The 19148-nt window shown below is 42.4% G+C and overlaps 2 protein-coding genes across 6 annotated transcripts; both read left to right on the forward strand.

The window, feature by feature from the left end:
- The first annotated feature begins 230 nt into the window (after nucleotides 1-230).
- vps37c (VPS37C subunit of ESCRT-I) lies at nucleotides 231-7742 on the forward strand. Of its 5 annotated transcripts, none has more exons than XM_029766118.1 (5): nucleotides 231-345; nucleotides 2253-2361; nucleotides 3397-3568; nucleotides 6471-6553; nucleotides 6856-7737. In XM_029766118.1, the coding sequence occupies exons 2-5, from the start codon at nucleotides 2269-2271 to the stop codon at nucleotides 7585-7587; spliced, it is 1080 nt and encodes a 359-aa protein (XP_029621978.1). In that variant the 5' UTR covers nucleotides 231-345; nucleotides 2253-2268; the 3' UTR covers nucleotides 7588-7737. The 5 variants fall into 5 exon arrangements, with proteins under 5 accessions (XP_029621978.1, XP_029621975.1, XP_029621976.1 ...); XM_029766115.1 differs by lacking the exon at nucleotides 231-345 and adding an exon at nucleotides 434-683 and having other exon boundaries at nucleotides 6856-7736; XM_029766116.1 differs by lacking the exon at nucleotides 231-345 and adding an exon at nucleotides 434-659 and having other exon boundaries at nucleotides 6856-7736.
- Nucleotides 7743-13488: 5746 nt separating this feature from the next.
- Nucleotides 13489-18629, forward strand: LOC115202173 (uncharacterized). The gene is made up of 6 exons (XM_029766121.1): nucleotides 13489-13769; nucleotides 16209-16625; nucleotides 16913-17029; nucleotides 17520-17570; nucleotides 17946-18014; nucleotides 18330-18629. The coding sequence occupies exons 1-6, from the start codon at nucleotides 13727-13729 to the stop codon at nucleotides 18407-18409; spliced, it is 777 nt and encodes a 258-aa protein (XP_029621981.1). The 5' UTR covers nucleotides 13489-13726; the 3' UTR covers nucleotides 18410-18629.
- The last annotated feature ends 519 nt before the right edge of the window (nucleotides 18630-19148 follow it).

Genomic DNA, 19148 nt, shown 5'->3' on the forward strand with positions numbered 1-19148 from the left:
TAAATAAATAAAATAAAAAATAGGGAACAACATATTCTTTCCATATTGTTAGAAAGTTTCACTTGTGGTTAGTCATTATTTTTGGATATAGTGCTGCCAATATGTTTTATTAGTAAGCCTTTATATTCATGATGACAGGTATTGGCCGTTGACATAATGTTTCCACTTCTTCCAACCAGACTTCCTTTACTTTACTGGTTACCTCCCTGCTGACATTCATGGAATACTCTTGTCACGTCGGGGTGGGTTTCCCTTCAAATCAGCTGCGCGCTGGATGAAACCATTGCCCCAAGAAGTGGACGAACTGTCAAAGAAAACTGTTCATGCTATCTAAAGATTTGTGTGGTAAAAGCAGCAACATGATCGCAATATATTTTCATTTTATTTAGTTAGAAAGGCTATTAAATTATTGACACTGCATTTAATAACCCCCCCACGGAAGCAGAATGTGGGTCATTCCAAAAATGGCGGCTGTTTCTGTTAGTGTGAAGTGAAACTTTCCAAATATTGCTGATAAAACATAGCTATTCTTTAACCTATTTTTATGATTGTCGTCGAGCAGATATTAAAGTAATTATTGTTGGACTACTGCTGTATCTGACATCAAGCAACACGATCGAATGACGCCGTTTTTTTTGAGGATTTGAAGATCGCGAACGGTGGGCTTTCCTCAAAAGTTGACGGTAGCAAGATTGCCTTTCATTGAATGTGATCATAACGATTGTTGTTGTCATCCCTACACGGAACTCGAACAACCCGTTAAGGCTAGCTAGCCCGTACAATTACGTTAGATTTGTCTTTTACCGGCTATTGATCCTCAACCATATTGCCTTGTTTGTATATTGGGGTCAGGGCTCCCGTGCCCGTTTTACGTCATCCGTCAATGTTGTGTGCCCTGTCGCAACGAATTTCTTGATTTGCTAGCAGCATAACATAAGTCATTTTGCCCGCTAACTTGCTTTATAATGTGATAGCCAGTCTGCTTGCTGTGGCTAACTATAGCTGGTTGACAACAGTATTAGTGTTGGTCAGCTGATGGCAAGCCATCAATCGAGATAGCTAGGGTGCGTTCAGCAGGGCACAATGTTGTGGAGCGTTACAAACATGCCTTTCTGACATGTAGAATAATAAGGAACCACGACGACAGATATCAACAAGGGGGTCAGCTCCCACTCAGCCCAGTCAAAGCTCTTCTCTGTCCTTGGACCCCACTGGTGGAACAAGCTTCCCCTTAATGCCAGGACAGCGGCGTCCCAGCCCATCTTTTGCAAATTTATTTGAAACCCTCGTCAAAAGTGTCTTAAATAAGAAAACAATTCTCTGCGATTGTCTTTTCCTGCTAGCACTGACCTTGTTGATAATTACTTTATTGAGGGAAAATATACCTACCATGACTGTAGTAGGTTGTCTCACCTAACTATCTTAACATGAATGCCCAAGTCTCCCTGGATAAGAGTGTCTACTAAATGGATCTATTCATGTTATTTCTAACCGCAACGTTCCACAACATTTGCCTACTGAATGTGGCCCATGTTTAATGACTAGGCAAAGATGTAGCCAAGATAGCAAGCAGCTGAAGTAACTTAGGCCTGATCAGGATTTAGCTTGAGTCTGGTTTATCAAAGCATAAAATGTATGTAGCAGAGCTTGGGCGATAAACCGAAAATCAGAGACATATCAAATTTGAACACCGACCTTACCGATCACTTATCGCATCCGTTTTGCTGGTACCGTTCATTACGATAAGTAGCCGATACTAGAGAAATGTGAAGTTTGAAATGAAATAAGTTTGCTAATATGGGTGAATCTAATGGGACAATTGATGGCTACAAATATCAAACTGGTAGTAGTTTAAAGGATAATAAAACATTTTAAAAACTGTGGTGCACATTAATGTTATGAACTTATTGTTATGTTTATCGTTATTTCATCAATTCAGGCAATTTATTTCGATATAGATTTTTGTCCATATCGCCCAGCTCTCGTATGTAGCATCATGGCAGAACATTGCACAATTTTAGTGCTCACATATAACTGCCAATTCTGTCTTGTATGATAATGTTAGATTATAGTCTAGAAAATTGATTTCCCACTTAATATTTAATCAGTCTGCCTGTTCATTTATCAATTTGTGTGGATCTATTTTGTGTCCTGTCAGTTAGCTCTAAGTTTAATTTCTCAAATGATCTATGTTCGGTAAACTGATGACATTTGACATTGACAGCTCACTTTTCCCTCCATGTGATTGACAGCTGTCCTGGCAAATCAATGGACAAGCTTCAGGACCTCAGCCAATCCGAGTTGGAGGATTTGCTGGACAATACAGAGCGGGTGGAGTCCATGGCATTGGAATCTGATGAGGTAAGCAATCACGTCTTTGCTTCGTCTTATTGTCTGTCGATTGTGTCTTAAATAGATTGAGATGTCGCCTGGTCCCAGATCTGTTTGTGCTCTAACCAACTCCTATGGTCATCTATTATTTTCATACGCCATGTTTGGCGTGACATTGACCACAGGAGTTTGCAAGACGGCACAAAACCGATCTGGGACCAGGCTAGTTGAGATGTGCCTCTTACTGAAATGCCTCCAGTGGTTTTTTGTATCTGAGTAAGGGATAATGACTAGCCAAGTTTGTCTATAGGCCTATCTCTGAGCTGAGGCCTTGCTTTTTCTGTCAGGTCACGCGACTTGCTATTACTCAATGTAGGACCTAGATGAGTGATTCATCTGAGGATGGACATCTAGGTCTCATCTCACTCTGACCAGTAGCAATGTTCAAGCTCATCCTGCCATCAAGTTTTTTTTTTTTGTTTTTTTTTTTTACAAGGTCATATTGACTTACTTCTTTTCCACCTTTGTCCATCGGTCCGAAACACTAACCATTGAGTTTCATTTGTTTGTCTTCACGTGGGGAGTTATGTTCACTAGATGCAAATGACCTGTTCCTGGCTAACTCGTCTTGTTAAGTTGCTGCTGTCTTGGCTAGCCAAGGTCTGCCTAAAAAAAAAAGATTCCTTTTCTCAAGCAGGTCTCAGAAGGGAGGACCTGGCAGCTTTTGTCATACACCGACTGGTACTGTATGGTAATGTTGTCATTCACCGTATTGCCGTGACGTCCCGATCATATAGTCACATACAGGAGGAGAGAGTAGTGCCCCGAGCAGGACTTGAACCCGGGTCGCCTGACCCCCAAGACGTGCGCACTATCCACAATCCCAATAACGCTATCCCAAATGGGAGCGATCATAACATGCTGATCAAGGCTCGGGTCGTTATGAGAGTTAGCGAGCTATGGAAGTTAACGTCCGGTCGATACAATGTCTGTCGTGCATAGTCCCGGTCAAAAAGACATGAAGAAAATCCAATGTGTTATCGACTCGTTTTTCCTCGTCTGTAGATTCAAAACATCCAGCTGGAGAGGGAGATGGCACTGGCCTCCAACCGTAACCTGGCAGAGCAGAACCTGGACATGAAGCCTCGCCTGGAGAGACAGAGAGAACATCTAGTGGAGAGATACTCTGAACTGGAGGGAGTCAGAGAGACCTACAGACAACACTGTGACCAGAAAGGTAAGGGATAGAGGGAGGGATGAGAGATACTCTGAACTGGAGGGAGTCAGAGAGACCTATAGACAGCACTGTGACCAGAAAGGTAAGGGATAGAGGGAGGGATGAGAGATACTCTGAACTGGAGGGAGTCAGAGAGACCTATAGACAACACTGTGACCAGAAAGGTAAGGGATGAGAGATGGAGAGATACTCTGAACTGGGAGTCAGAGAGACCTGCAGACACTGTGACCAGAAAGGTAAGGGAGGGATGGATGGAGGGAGTCAGAGAGACCTACAGACAACACTGTGACCAGAAAGGTAAGGGATAGAGGGAGGGAGGGAGTCAGAGAGACCTACAGACAACACTGTGACCAGAAAGGTAAGGGAGGGATGGATGGAGGGAGGGAGTCAGAGAGACCTACAGACAGCACTGTACCCAGGGAGGGAGGGATGAGATGGGGAGGTTATTGATGGATAATAGATTAAGAAAAGCAACATTATAGAGGAAGAGAGAGAGGATATAGAAATAGCAATATGGAGAGATGAGAGGGAGGGGGAGACAGACAGATGGCAGGACCAGACTTGAGAGAGAGTGTGTAGTGTAGGGGTAGATCTTGTCTGGCCTGTTCAGATCCTGGACACTCAGTTGGTCTCTACTAGTCAAACACAGTGACGGCGTCCCAAAAGCACTCTCTCGCCTATATAGTGCACTACTTAGGTAGTATAGGAAATGGGGTACCATTTGGGACTAAACCTTGGTCTCTACTGGTTACACAGACACACAGACACACACAGACAGACCCCCCCCCACCCCCCAGGCTTCCAGATCTGGCCTGTGTTTCTGTCTGGATATCAGCTTCCTTTCCACTGCCATCAGCTCTTGAAGCAGACCAGAGCGTGTGATCTGTGTACATGCCCACATGCATTCCTGCAGCCTTGTTTGGTAAGCTTTTCACGAGAAGCTGTGTTTGTGATGGTGTCCGTTTGCAGGGCTGGAATTGGACACGGCTCATTATAGTTACGTCATATGTTTTTCCTGAAGGTGATTAGGTAATATGGAATGCGTTGTTATCTCACCCCTGAATCAGTCCTCCTAGTGATTCACCTTGACTGGGTGTTAACCTGTACTCAACCAGCATAATGGTGCGAGCTTGCCCTCAATGAGAAGTCTACCAAAGGTATTTGAAGATGCATCATAGTAGATTTTCCTGTTGCGTGTGTATCCATGTTTATCCACCATTGAGCTTCATGAGATTTGTTTGTTCTCATTTTTAAATGTGTTTAATAGGCTTGGGCGGTATCCAGGTTTTCATACCGTCCTTCTCTCGTCCCGGGATTTACGGTGTTACCTGTATGGCCACATGGGGGCGCTAAAAACGCAAGGAAACCCATTGTGCCACTATTACCAGAATGCTAACCAAATTAGCACAAACTAATAGTGACATCACATAGATGCTGTTAGCTAAATGCTAACAAGCGAAAACGAACAAATGAATTGCAAATCCAGCTCATGAAGTTATACAAGCATAGTTAGTAACTACCGAATGATGTTTTTGGAGAGTGTGGACGTTTACGAGAGAAATCGCGCAAATGAACAAAGTTGTGGCACGTGCTTTTCTGAAGGAAGAGCAGCATGTGTACATGGAGCAGATGGGAGATGAACGGAGGAGAAAGAAAACTATAGTAGGAAGCACAGGGGGTGAAAAATGGCAAAATTTAGTAGTGAATTGCGTACAATTGTAACTTCATCACCTCTTGTGTGCCGCACAACTGGGATTCGCCGATAGATATCAAACGCTACGGACTCTCTAGCTCGCTTTCTTCCGTTGTGCCATTTACAGACAAACATGTGACTGTCTCAACTGTTCTGCGGAATTACGGTAAGCTTCATAATGTAAAATAATGTGACCGGTGAAATGAAGAACGCAATCTGCTTTATCTCCTAACATATTGCAGTAGTTGAGTGCGGGTAATAACTTAAAGTAGCTACAAATGTTCCAATTTATTGAAAAGCTTCAAATAAATAGTTTTGACGGTGTTGAAAAAAACATTTTTTTCCCAAATACCCCAGTATACACAGTATACCTCCCAAGCCTGGCATGAGACAACTCCTTAGAAAGGCCAAAACCTAGGAAGAAACCTAGAGAGGAACCAGGCTATGAGGGGTGGCCAGTCCTCTTCTGGCTGTGCCGGGTGGAGATTATAACAGAACATGGCCAAGATGTTCACATGTTCATAAATGACCAGCAGGGTCAAATAATAATAATCACAGTTGTCGAGGGTGCAACAAGTCCCCTCTATGTTGGTCTCTTACACTCCCTTCCTCCTATGTTGGTCTCTTACACTCCCTCCCTCCTATGTTGGTCTCTTACACTCCCTCCCTCCTATGTTGGTCTCTTACACTCCCTCCCTCCTATGTTGGTCTCTTACACTCCCTCTCTCCTAAGTTGGTCTCTTACACTCCCTCTCTCCTATGTTGGTCTCTTACACTCCCTCCCTCCTATGTTGGTCTCTTACACTCCCTCCCTCCTATGTTGGTCTCTTACACTCCCTCCCTCCTATGTTGGTCTCTTACACTCCCACTCTCCTATGTTGGTCTCTTACACTCCCTCTCTCCTATGTTGGTCTCTTACACTCCCTCCCTCCTATGTTGGTCTCTTACACTCCCTCCCTCCTATGTTGGTCTCTTACACTCCCTCCCTCCTATGTTGGTCTCTTACACTCCCTCCCTCCTATGTTGGTCTCTCACACTCCCTCCCTCCTATGTTGGTCTCTCACACTCCCTCCCTCCTATGTTGGTCTCTCACACTCCCTCCCTCCTATGTTGGTCTCTCACACTCCCTCCCTCCTATGTTGGTCTCTCACACTCCCTCTCCATTTCTGCCCCATCTCTTTTATTCTCTACCTCTCTGTCTCCCTCCAGATGGCGTCATGGGGCAGGTATCACCAGAGGGGTTGTTCTCCAGACTCCAGACAGAGGGCGCCAGCACAGAGACGGAGTCAGAGGTGAGGCCACAGTGACAGTCGGAAAATGAAACCGGCAGATTATACTGTTGGCGAGATTGGGAAATGTCTATCTAGCCTTAAACACAGGACCGATGACGACAACGTGATCTACTTATCTCTTACTCTATTGAACGCCGTACAGAGGACCAGCAGTTGGAATAAGACATAATTATTCTAATAATAAATAATACGTGCAGAGACATTGTCAATAGTGTGTCCATATTTACCCCGATCACTCTCTCCCGTTCTTTAACACTCACTCTGTCTCTTTTTCTCTCTTCATCTCTCTCTCTCTCCGTCAGAGTCTGGCAGATGAGTTTCTGGACGGCCAGCTGTCACTGGACTCGTTCCTTGACCGCTTCCTCTCCCTCCGCTCCCTCGCTCACAAAAGACGAGTGCGGATAGAGAAGCTGCAGGAGATCCTGCGCCAGAAGAAGGAGACCGCCGTCGGTGACGCCGGCTCCGTGACTTCCCAAACAAGCGCCAATCAGGACCCAGCGACAACACAGTCATCGCCATGGAATCATCATCATCATCATCAAGCTCCTCAGCAACAACAACCGCAGCAGAATTCCAATCCCAACAATCACTCTAGTTTCCAAAACCCTTCTTCCCAAAATGGCCCCGGCTCCACCCTACCTTACACCCCTTACCCTGTCTCCCCTCCTAACCCGACAGCCACTTCCGCAGTATCAGGACCAGGCCCGTCCATTCCTCCATGTCAATTTCCTCCCTACCCCAGCCCCGGCTCACCTTTCACCCCAGCGGCGGGCTACTCAGCCCGTCCCGCTTTTGGGCCTCCGGCCAATGCCTGCCCGTACCCCACCCAGCCCACGTTCCCTGGCGTCCCCGGCTCAGGGTCTGCGTTTGGGCAGTACAGCGCCCCCAACAGCGCCCCCTACCCCTCTGCGTACCCTTACGGTGGGGTTGAGGGGTATAGCTACCCCACGGGCCCCGCTCTGCCCAACTCTCAGTCCTCCACAGGCAGGCCGCTCTACAGGCCCGGGTTTGGAGTGCCACAGCCCTACTCCTGAACCTCCCTCTGCTCTCACCCCGTCACTCCTCTCCCACCACACATTCTCTAGTCTCTCCCTCATTTTGCTCTCTTTTTTTGACTCTCTCTTTCTTTCTCTCTCTTTCTCTCTTTCTCTTTCTTTCTCTCTCTTTCTTTCTCTCTCTTTCTCTCTTTCTCTTTCTTTCTCTCTCTTTCTTTCTCTCTCTTTCTCTCTTTTTCTTTCTCTCTCTTTCTCTCTTTCTCTTTCTTTCTCTCTCTCTTTCTCTCTCTTTCTCTTTCTTTCTCTCTTTCTTTCTCTCTCTCTTTCTCCTTTTTCTCTCTCTCTCGATCTGCCTTTTCTCCTCCCCTCCTGTCATTCTCAAGTGCATAACTGTCTCAGGACCTCCCCTTGTGTTCCAATGTGTTGTTAGAAACACTCTCCCATTGGCTGTCGGCCCCTTCACTCTCCCCTCTCTCTCCTCCTATTGGCTGTTGGCCCTTTCACTCTTCTCCCTCCCCTTTGTGGAATACTGAGCCAATCAACAATACCTTGGCCACGTACGTTTCAGATAGAAATGGAGCTGACGTGACTCCTTATTCTACATGTCAGAGAGTCATGTTCTACATGAAATATATCTACACATGTATTCCTTATCACTGGTTTCACCCCTGTAGCACAAGTCCCTTGTGGCACTGTACGGTATATGCATTGGAGTACATTTGACTTGTTCTAACACCCATATCATTCTACACCGATGTCAGATTACATGTGTTGTACATGATGATGTTAACTTAATACCCACCCGAACCAAAACGTTTTACAGGTGCAGTTCTGTTCAGGAATTCTGTTGTTCTGTAAACTGTCTTTGTTGCTCTTCGTTCTGGTTAGGAAGTACTAAAGGAAAATCCTACGAATAGGAACTCTAGGATCTGTCCGTGTAATCTTATTCATTATGATCTAAAAGGCTAAACTGATCCTATATCAGTACTCCTACTCTGAGAGGCTTTATGAATGCGGGCCCTGATCAGTGGTCGTTTTGGAGACTTCAAGCACCCTATCTTCTTTCTTATTCACCTGGCTCTGCATGTATGATGTTTGTTTCTTTGCCTAATCTGGACATCTTTACAGGTGTAGGATCTTAATTTGACCTGTTTCTCACAGCAGGAAAATAATCCTGCAGCAAAATGACACGTGAATGTGGATTATAATTAATGGAGGTTTTTGTAGGGTTTGATAAATTGTCAGGGCAAATGAAGTCTGAAATTAATAACTTTAGAAGCCATTTTTCAACCTTGAATATACTATAAGTTAGAATTTTCTGCTGTGCGGGAAATTTCCTGCAAGAACAGGGTGATCAAGTTAAGATCCTACATCTGTATGTCCTACAAGTTTAGCTGTTTTGGTTGGTTGTTTAGGATGTTTTGGTTGGTTGTTTAGGTATTTTGATGCCTATTGACAATGACGTCATTGTTTACAGAATCATATCTGTATTCTCTGTCGAGAATCATGCCTGTTTCTCTTCTCTCTGGTCCCTCCGTTTTCTCACTTCACACTCCGTTTCGTCTCTTCCCCCACGAGGCTCACTTGGCGTTAAACTCACCTCTCGTCTTTCTCACCTCACTCTCTATTTCACCCTCTCTCCATAATCTGCCTGTTGACATGAACTGATGCTTGACAATGGTTACAATGAGGAAATCGGTTATTTCTATAAGTTCACTTTCAATGAGAATAATATAATGTGATTTGTATAAATTATTAAAGAGCTGTTATCAATAACGGGTGACATGACATTCAAACAAGGGATTAATAGACTGCACCCCAAATGGAACCCTATTCTCTTAGGGCTCTGGTCAAAAGTAGTGCACTATATAGGGAAGTGGGTGACATTTGGGACCCATCTGCCTGCTTTAGCTCAGAAAGCACAAGAGGAGAGAGCTGTGCTGGGGGAGGGGGTTCTACAGAGATTCATACCGTCTTCACGACAGCTCATACAGCATTCATAGACGCATCTTAAAGTCATGAGCTCTTCAGCCTTAAATGGAGCATTACTACGTTGGTTGTCATCATGCCCTATGAAGGTGTTACGAAGCTTCTGTTTAGTTGTTATGTAGGGCTTCTTGATCAAGTTAACTGGTTGGACTGACTGGTGTAGTCTACGACCAGGGGGCAGTGTCTTACTGGGATTATCACACTACAACTGTCCCAAATAGCACCCTACCCCCTACAAAATGCACTACTTTTGACCAGAGCCATATGGGCAGAGAATGGGCTTCCGTTTGGGACACAACCTAACACTCCGTATTTAAGGAAGAAAAGATGAGTCAGAAATGGGGTTTTAGAAGCCCAACGGATACACAGCATTGATAAGTGGGAAATAAAAATACAAGCTTGGAGCTTGTTTTAAGTTTCTTATTTTTTTGTGTGAATATTAATTAAACACTGAACTTGATCTAAGAGGGCTGTGTTCTGACTCGTAATATGAATTATTTATTATCTACTTATCTTTTTTCTTTTCTCTCGTGTTGGGAGAAAATACAAATACCACGATAACTACCTGACGTGGGGCGAAAGTTAGTTTTGACTGTTACTCCAATTGCTTCAAGATGAATTCAATCGGATAGAACTGGATAGAGTTCAATTGATTTGTTCTGCAAGGCGTGGGCCTTGCTCGTATTGTCTCAAACAGAGTTTACTATCAGGTCTTCCTTCCCCCTCGCTGACTGTGAGGATCTTTTTCTGATGTGGGCCGAGATGACCTAACCAGGGAGATGACACAGAGAAGAAAGAGAGAGAGCGACGGACCTCTGCGGGGAAAGGAGGGCACTGAAATACTAGGTGACTTCAGTGGAGGAAAAACTCCCACCTAACCTATCAAATATTCCTACTCAGTGATCATTGTCATCAATCAATTGTTGTGGAACGATTTCTGTAGCCTATAATATATGTGAAGTAAATTAGTGTAGTCTATAATATATCATACAGTACAGTAGATGTATGTAGGCTCAATTGTACATTTACTGATAGACAAACAATACAAATCCATACTGTTACAGAATGATTTTTAAAAATGTGATAATTTGAGAAATATATATTTTTTTTTTGTTTAACAACTCTAAGAGGAGGGGAAAGCGGGATGGTCCTAGGTTTTGAATATTCAGTCAAAGTACGGAGAGAAGTGTCTCATAGAGAAAGGAGTAGGAGGGCAATTTTTACGGGGCTTTCTACACATCTACGGCTCGGTAAACCAGAGACTGAAGATGAGAGAAAACGAGAGCAAAAGAGGGAGGGAATGGACGGGTGTGAACGAACAGAAAACATGAGTAATGGTTGAATTAAGAGAAGAAAAGAAAACATTAAGTACAGTGTCTTTAGAAAGTATTCACAACCACATTACTTTTTCGACATTTTGTTGTGTTACAGCCTGAATTTTAAATGGATTAAATGTTGACTTTTAGTCACTGGCCTACACACAATACCTCATAATGTCAAAATAGAATTATGTTTTTCATATATATATATATATATTTTTACAAACTAGTAAAAAATGAAAAGCTGAAATGTCTTGAATCAATAAGTATTGAACCCCTTTGTTATGACAAGCTTAAATAAATTCAGGAGTAAAAATGTGCTGAACAAGTCACATACATTGCATTGACTCTGTGCGCAATAATAGTGTTTGACATGATATTTCAATGACTACTTCATCTCTGTACCCCACACATTCAATTATCTGTAAGGTCCCTCAGTCGAGCAGTGACTTTCAAACACAGATTCAACCACGAAGACCAGGGAGGTTTTCCAATGCCTCGCAAAGATGGGCACCTATAGATAGATGGGTAACATTTTTTTTAAAAAGCAGACATTGAATATCCCGTTGAGCATGGTGAAGTTATTAATTACACTTTGGATGGTATATCAATTCACCCAGTCTCGTCAAAGATACAGGCTTCCTTCCTAACTCAGTTGCCGGAGATGAAGGAAACCACTCAGGGATTTTCACCATGAGGCCAATGGTGACTTTAAAACAGTTACGGAGTTTAAGGGCTGTGAAAGGAGAAAACTGAAGATGGATAAACATTGTTGTTGCTCCACAATACTAATATTTCAAAACATGCATCCTGTTTGCAACAAGGCACTAAAGTAATACTGGGGAAAAAATGGAATAGCAATTCACTTTTTGTCCTGAACACAAAGTGTTATGTTTGGGGAAAATCCAATACAACACATTACTGAGTACAACTTTTCATATTTTCAAACATAGTTGTGGCTGCATCATGTTATGTGTATGCTTGTATTTGACTGGGGAGTTTTTCAGGATAAAAAAAGGAACGGAATGGAGCTAAGCACAGGCAAAATCCTAGAGGAAAACCTGGTTCGTTTTGCTTTCCACCAGACACTGGGAGATGAATTCACCTTTCAGCAGGACAATAACTTTAAACACAAGGCCAAATCTACGCTGGAATTGCTTACCAAGAAGACAGTGAATGTTCTTGAGTGACCGAGTTACAGCTTTGATTTAAATCTACTTGAAAATCTATGGCAAGACCTGAAAACGGTTGTCTAGCAATGATCAACAACCAATTTGACAGCTTGAAGAATTTTGAAATGGATAATGGGTAAATGTTGCACAATCAAGGTGTGGAAAGCTCTTAGAGACTTACCCAGAAAGACTCTCAGCTCTAATTGCTGCCAAAGGTGCTTTTACAAAGCATTGATTCAGGGGTGTGAAAACCTATGTAAATTAGATATTTCTGTATTTCATTTTTAATAAATTAGCAACAATTTCTAAAAACATGTTTTCACTTTGTCATTATAGGGTATTGTGTGTAGATGGCTGAGATAAAAAATATATATATTTTTTTAAAGTAGTCCATTTTGAATTTCTGCTGTAACATAACAAAATGTGGAACTAGTCAAGGGGTATAAATATTTTCTGAAGGCACTGTAGGATAACAAAGAATATAATAATAATATAGTTATTAATTAGGATATGAAATAATATGATATGGTCATTTAGCAGACACTTTAATCCACAGTTAATGTATTAAGTTACAGTTAAAGAGAAGGTTGTACACAACACTATCCACAAACTAACAACAGATTTATAATATCCCCCTTAAATTCTCTAAATTCCCAAACAATATAAATTATAATTAATACACAGTGTACAGGTAACTGCCAAAGTAAAAGAAACACTTGAGTAAATGAGGGATAGAAAATATATTGAAAGCAGGTGCTTCCACACAAGATGCTTCATGAGTATATTAAGCAGTTAACATCCCATCATGCTTAGCGTCATTTATTAAAATGCCCAGTTGCCCAAATATTTAGGCTACCATGACTAGAAGAATAGATCTCAGTGACTTTGAAAGAGGGGTCCCAAAGATACATACTGTAGGGTGTTTAAAGCATTTGTGAAATCTCAACCCAACTGAACACTTATGGGAGATTCTTGAGCGGTGCTTGAGACAGCGTTTTCCACCACCATCGACAAAACACCGAATGATGGAATTTCCCGTGGAAGGATGGCGTCGCATCCCTCCAGTTCCAGACAGAATCTATGCCAAGGTGCTTTGAAGCTGTTCTGACGGCTCGCGGAGGCCCAGCGCCCTATTGACACTTTGTGTTGGTGTTTCCTTTATTTTGGCAGTTACCTGTAGATGTGGCCTATGCAGGAATCAAACTCATTATAGGGAAATTGCTGCAAACAACTGGTGTACCTGGCAGTGGTGTGTACCATGATCTATTGGAGAACACATACACACACACACACACACAGGTGCACAGGTGTTGGAAGGCGTATGAAAATCAGGGTCATGACCTGACTCAACAAAAATGTCTAAAGGTGAAGAATTCTCATTGTTCTTTCTGCCCATCCCTCCCACTTATCCTCCACTCTTCTTCATTTCACTTCTTTCTTTTCTTCTTCTCTCTTTCTCTTTGTACCTGTCTTTGAAGTGAGGAAGTTTGCAGAAAATCTTGCAGAAGAAAAGCAGCAAACGCCGAAGATGAAGAGAAGGCTTTATGGATAGAGAAAGAGAGGGTGGGGAGAAAGGAGAGCGAGGAGTTTAGACTTCTGCACCGTTTCCTCTCTCTTCAGTCTTTCTGTCGTTTTTGCCTGCATTGTCTCTCTTCTCTTCTTCTCTCCCCTGTTTTTCTCAAGCTGGTCATCTCCAGGATGAATAGAAGGCTTGTACTTACAATCCTGGCCCTGAATGTTGGTAAGTCTTTATTTAAATACAGTCTCGTGTTTTCCGTGAGTCCATTATGATACACCATTTTCTCATGTTCGGATACACTATACTGGCACTGACAGTTGAACTTGAAGCAGCAGAAGTGTAGTCATTGGCTGCGTCCCTATTCCCTATCAGAGATGGGCAGTATTTCTCTTACATGTATTTGATATATGTATTTCAATTACTTCTGAGTATTTTAAAATGTGTATTTAACTGGGCTAAACTCCAATGTATTTTGTAACAAGATACTTTCGAGAGCTGTCATTTTTATTTTCAAAATACTTTTCTATACAATTTTTTTTTATATAGATTCACAATTTTGTGTCCCTCTTTCTCCCTGCATTGGTATCAGCATTTTGATGGCACTATGGTGTACTAAAAGCATCTGCTAAATCAATTAAATATAAATGTAAATGTGAAATTGTACAATTGCAAAGGATGCTGAGTATTATGCTAATTAAGTTCAACCCGAAACAAGGCCAATAATAATAATCAGTGTGCTTTGCAGATAATTTTGGTATGTTAATTTTCACATATTTATTTACATTTTGGTCATTTAGCAGACACTCTTACAGAGAGTGATTTACACTCAGTGCATTCAACTAAAATAGATAAACAACAACATGTCAAAGAAAATACATTTTGTTTTTGTCACATGCTTTGCAAACAAAAGGTGTAGACTAACAGTGAAATGCTTACTTACGGGTCCTTTTCCAACAATGCAGAGTTAAAGATAAAATATAAATAACAAAAATAAAGAGTGACACGAGGAATAAATACACAGGGAAAAACGAATAACAATATTGAGTAAAAATGGCTATTAACAGGGAATACCAGTACCGAGTCGATGTGCAAGGGTACGAGGCAATTGAGACACAGTGCATTCAGAAAGTATTCAGACCCCTTGACTTTCTCCCTTTTTTTTTACATTCTAGTCATTTAGCAGACGCTCTTATCCAAAGCAACTTACAGTAGTGAATGCATACATTTCATGCATATTTTTATTTACTTTTATTTTTTATTTTTTGTACTGGCCCCCCGTGGGAATTGAACCCTGGCATTGCAAACACAATGCTCTACCAACTGAGCCACAGGGAAGACATTCTCCAAATGTTGTTACGTTAACAGCCTTATTCTAAAATGGATTAAATAGATTTTTTCCCCTCATCAATCTACACACAAATATTACATTTACATAAGTATTCAGACCCTTTATGCAGTACTTTGTTGAAGCACCTTTGGCAGCGATTACAGCCTCATGTCTTCTTGGGTATGACACGTCAAGCTTGGCACACCTGTATTTGGGGAGTTTCTCCCATTCTTCTCTGCAGATCCTCTCAAGCTCTTTCAGGTTGGATGAGGAGCGTCGCTGCACAGCTATTTTCAGGTCTCTTGGGTTCAAGTCCGGGCTCTGGCTAGGCCACTCAGGGACATTCAGAGACTTGTTCCGAAGCCACTCCTGCATTGTCTTGGCTGTGTGCTTAGGGTAGCTGTCCTGTTGGAAGGTGAACCGTCGACCCAGTCTGAGGACCTGAGCGCTCTGGAGCAGGTTTTCATCAAGGATCTCTCTGTTCTTTGCCCTGTTCATCTTTCCCTAGATCTTGACTAGTCTCCCAGTCCCTACATTTGCAAACATTTCTAAAAACCTGTTTTAATTTTGTCATTATGGAGAATTGTGTGTAGATTGATGAGGATTTGTATTTATTTAATCCATTTTAGATTAAGGCTGTAACGTAACACAATGTGGAAAAAGGAAAATGGTCTGAATACTTTCCGAATGCACTGTAGCTATGTACATATAGGTAGAGTGACTAGGCAACACGATCACAGTCACAGCACATAAAACATTTCTGTAACTGTTACTGAGAACGTTGACGCTGTTCGGGCCAGCTACTTGCAAGTGTATTTCTGTATTTTAAAAAGCAAAGTACATGTATTTTAATAAAATACATTTCTAAATACAAGTATTTTGTAGTTTATTTTGATACATTGATCTTTATGGTATTTTGTAATTGTATTTTGTCATTTATGCCCATCCCTGTTCCCTATGGGCCCTGCTTAAAGGTAGTACACTATAGGATGCTGTTTGTTGTTGTAGTAGTTGTAGTAGTAGTAGTAGTAGTAGTAGTAGTAAATATCATCCATTTATCCATTGAGCATTTCCTTAATTTGTTGGATTAATTGATAGATTACAGAGGGTTTAGGCTAATCCAGGCCAATTTTAGTCCTCGCTGCAGGCGGCCAAACATTGCCCGTTAGACGTTTGAAAAACTGCCTTGGTGATTAGTACCTACGGCATGACGTAATATTGATTTTAAAAAATCAAATCAAAATATTTTTGGTTGATATAGATTCCACGATACCAATTTACTTTCTTTGCTGTTGTTTCCGTGGTATGAATAATCTCTCTCTCTCTCTCTCTAGTAACCAATGAAATCAAGGAATCCACCTCCCAACCTCTCACACCATCCAACTCCACTCCTGCTACCACCATTCCCCCTGCTCCCACCACTTCCTGTGTGTGTAATATCTCCACTTCCTGCTCCTCTCCGACCCAGCCCGTGTCTCCGCCACCTGCGCTGGGTTTTATCAAGGTCAAATGGGAAGAAACGTCCTGTAAGGGGGACGTACACCTGTCTCTCCTCTCGTCCCATTCCTTACCACTCTGCTTTAACAGTTGGACCCATCGTAGCCTTCAACATGCAGGGTTGTGTAACAGGAAGGGCTGTGAGGGCTCCCCAAAGTGGACGAAGATCAATCCTAACACTTTGGGTTACCAGATCAATATGAATGGAAGTGTTACCAACAACCCCTGTACAACACTGAGGATCCAGTGCGAAGGTGAGTCCTGTATGTTTGTGCGTCCTTTCTGCATATATTTCTCTAAGTGTCTGACAGTGGGTTTAAATACCACACATGCGTACATGTACTTGAATATCTTTGTAAGTACACTTTCATATATTTTTGTCAATGTTTTATAAGGTGCTGTTAAACAATAGCCTGGTCCCATATCTGTTTAGGTTGTCTTGCCAAAAGACCGTAGGAGTTAGTAAGACTGTACAAACAGATCTGGGACCAGCCTAGTAAAGTCATGGTTAAATATGAATCTCATCTCCTGTCCACTCCAGTCATCCCAGATCAGTTAGTGGGCTATAAGGTGGTGACTGGTCTGCTGTGTGTTCTGGTGCTGGTGGTGCTGATGGTGCGTTTCTGGCAGCCCTCCCTCAAGGCCCTCCGTAGGAGACGTGAGTACCAGAGACCTGGGCCCGTATCCACGAAGCGTCACAGAGTAGGAGTGCTGATCTAGGGTCTGTCCATGTACTCGTATTCATTATGATCCAAAAGGCCAAACTGATCCTCGATCAGCACTTCTACTCTTGAGATGCTGTGTGGTAACGGGCCCAGACCTAAACACTTAACACACGAACGTACATTTAGGATGACAACAAACCACTTAAATGACTGCAATAAAGTACTTCAAGAAAAAAGTCCACAGTGCTTGGACCAATCCAATAGCAGTTGATCAAATAATGTGTCATCAGGTCATTGCAGAAAAGAAAAGGATATTGATACCAGGGTTGGTATGGTGGCATGTGGCGTTTGTTTTATTCATATTTTGTCAGTTACGGATCAAGTGTTTCTTTTGTCATTGAGGCATGCTATCTCGGTATTGTGCGTTGGTAACATAACGTTCTCACATGACCTCTAATCAACATGTTAATGTCTGTGATTCAGTGTCAGACAAGAGACAGAGTCGGTGGATCGGACCGACGCAGAGCCAAAGTGGTGAGTCAGTGACTCGTAGACACACGCACACCCACCAGGCCAAGGTGCAGGCCTAATTAGGAGAGATGTGGAGTCGTTGAATAAGGCGTTGAGCTGACGAGTTCCTGTTACACACACACAGATTTCGATTGTTCTCTCTCAAATAATGCAATATCTTGGCAAGCGGTGTAATCCATAACCACCTCTTCCTCTCCTACTGTCTGTCTGTCTGTCTGTCTGTCTGTCTGTCTGTCTGTCTGTCTGTCTGTCTGTCTGTCTGTCTGTCTGTCTGTCTGTCTGTCTGTCTGTCTGTCTGTCTGTCTGTCTGTCTGTCTGTCTGTCTGTCTGTCTGTCTGTCTGTCTGTCTGTCTGTCTGTCTGTCTGTCTGTCTCACAGTCTCCTACCATAGAGGGAAGGCTGGACTCCAACTTAACGACAACACAGACAAGAGACACTCCTACCCTGGTGAGGCACAAACACACACACACACACACACACACACACACACACACACACACACACACACACACACACACACACACGCACACACACACACACACACACTCAAACACACACACACACACACACTCACACACTCGCACACACACACTCAAACACACACACACACACACACTCTTCCTCTCTCCACTCTTCTATTAACACGGGCGGAAGCCTAACCTGAGAATTGTGTGAATTACACAAACTTTGAATGACGCATGCAAAGGTATCTCAGGTTTAGTACTGGACCCTAAAGTGTTACATTCCCTCTCGTTCTCCCAGGATTGGAGAGGCTGACGGTGAACAACAGCCGAGAGCCTTCGTCTAACAGAAACAGTGATTATGACTCTTATAACTTGTGATCATCATCATCATCATCATCAGTCATATCCTTCATCCGCTATGACAATATACTGTACATGTATTTTTCATATTTTATAATATTTTTTATATTTTGTTATATTTTTTATGGTAAATGTAATATTTTTTAAGCACATAATATCATTGTTTGGGGGTTTCTGTACGTAATTCAATCATTCACTTCTTTTATTGAATAAATGTAAAGTTTGTTGTTGAATAAAACTTTTGGACCTCGTACTTATAAGTGAACAGGATGCTCAAGAAGGCAATGAAAAGCAGGATAAAAGAACGAGGGAGAGAAAATAATGTTGTGAGAAAGAAAGGGGGATAAAAAAAAGATGTAGAGACAATGGAAGTGATGAGTGAGGGGTCTCGCGCGCGCACAGACTTCTGATTTCTGCAACGATGTGGCTTCCTGTGCCGTTGACACCAACATCCTGTTTCTGTTATTTCTGTCACACTGCCGTTCTCTCGTTCTAAATTGATGTTCACCTTACACCTCTGTCGCTCTTCTCATCCTCAAATAACCTCCATCACCCTTCTGTGTTCTTGTTCCTCCATCCGTCATTCCTTTCTTCATAATCCCCCTCTTTTTCTCCATCTTCCTGTCTATTCATTTGGCTGTCGGGTTTCCATTTTTCTCATTTACTTTCTCAAAATGAGACTATTGTTGTAGAGGAGCTTTTTCTTCCGTGTCTTTTCGTGTCTCTTTTGAGTTGAATGGAAGAATGTTTTCTGTCT

This window comes from Salmo trutta, chromosome 11 (genome assembly GCF_901001165.1).
Source record: "Salmo trutta chromosome 11, fSalTru1.1, whole genome shotgun sequence".
In the NCBI taxonomy this organism is placed as follows: domain Eukaryota; kingdom Metazoa; phylum Chordata; class Actinopteri; order Salmoniformes; family Salmonidae; genus Salmo; species Salmo trutta.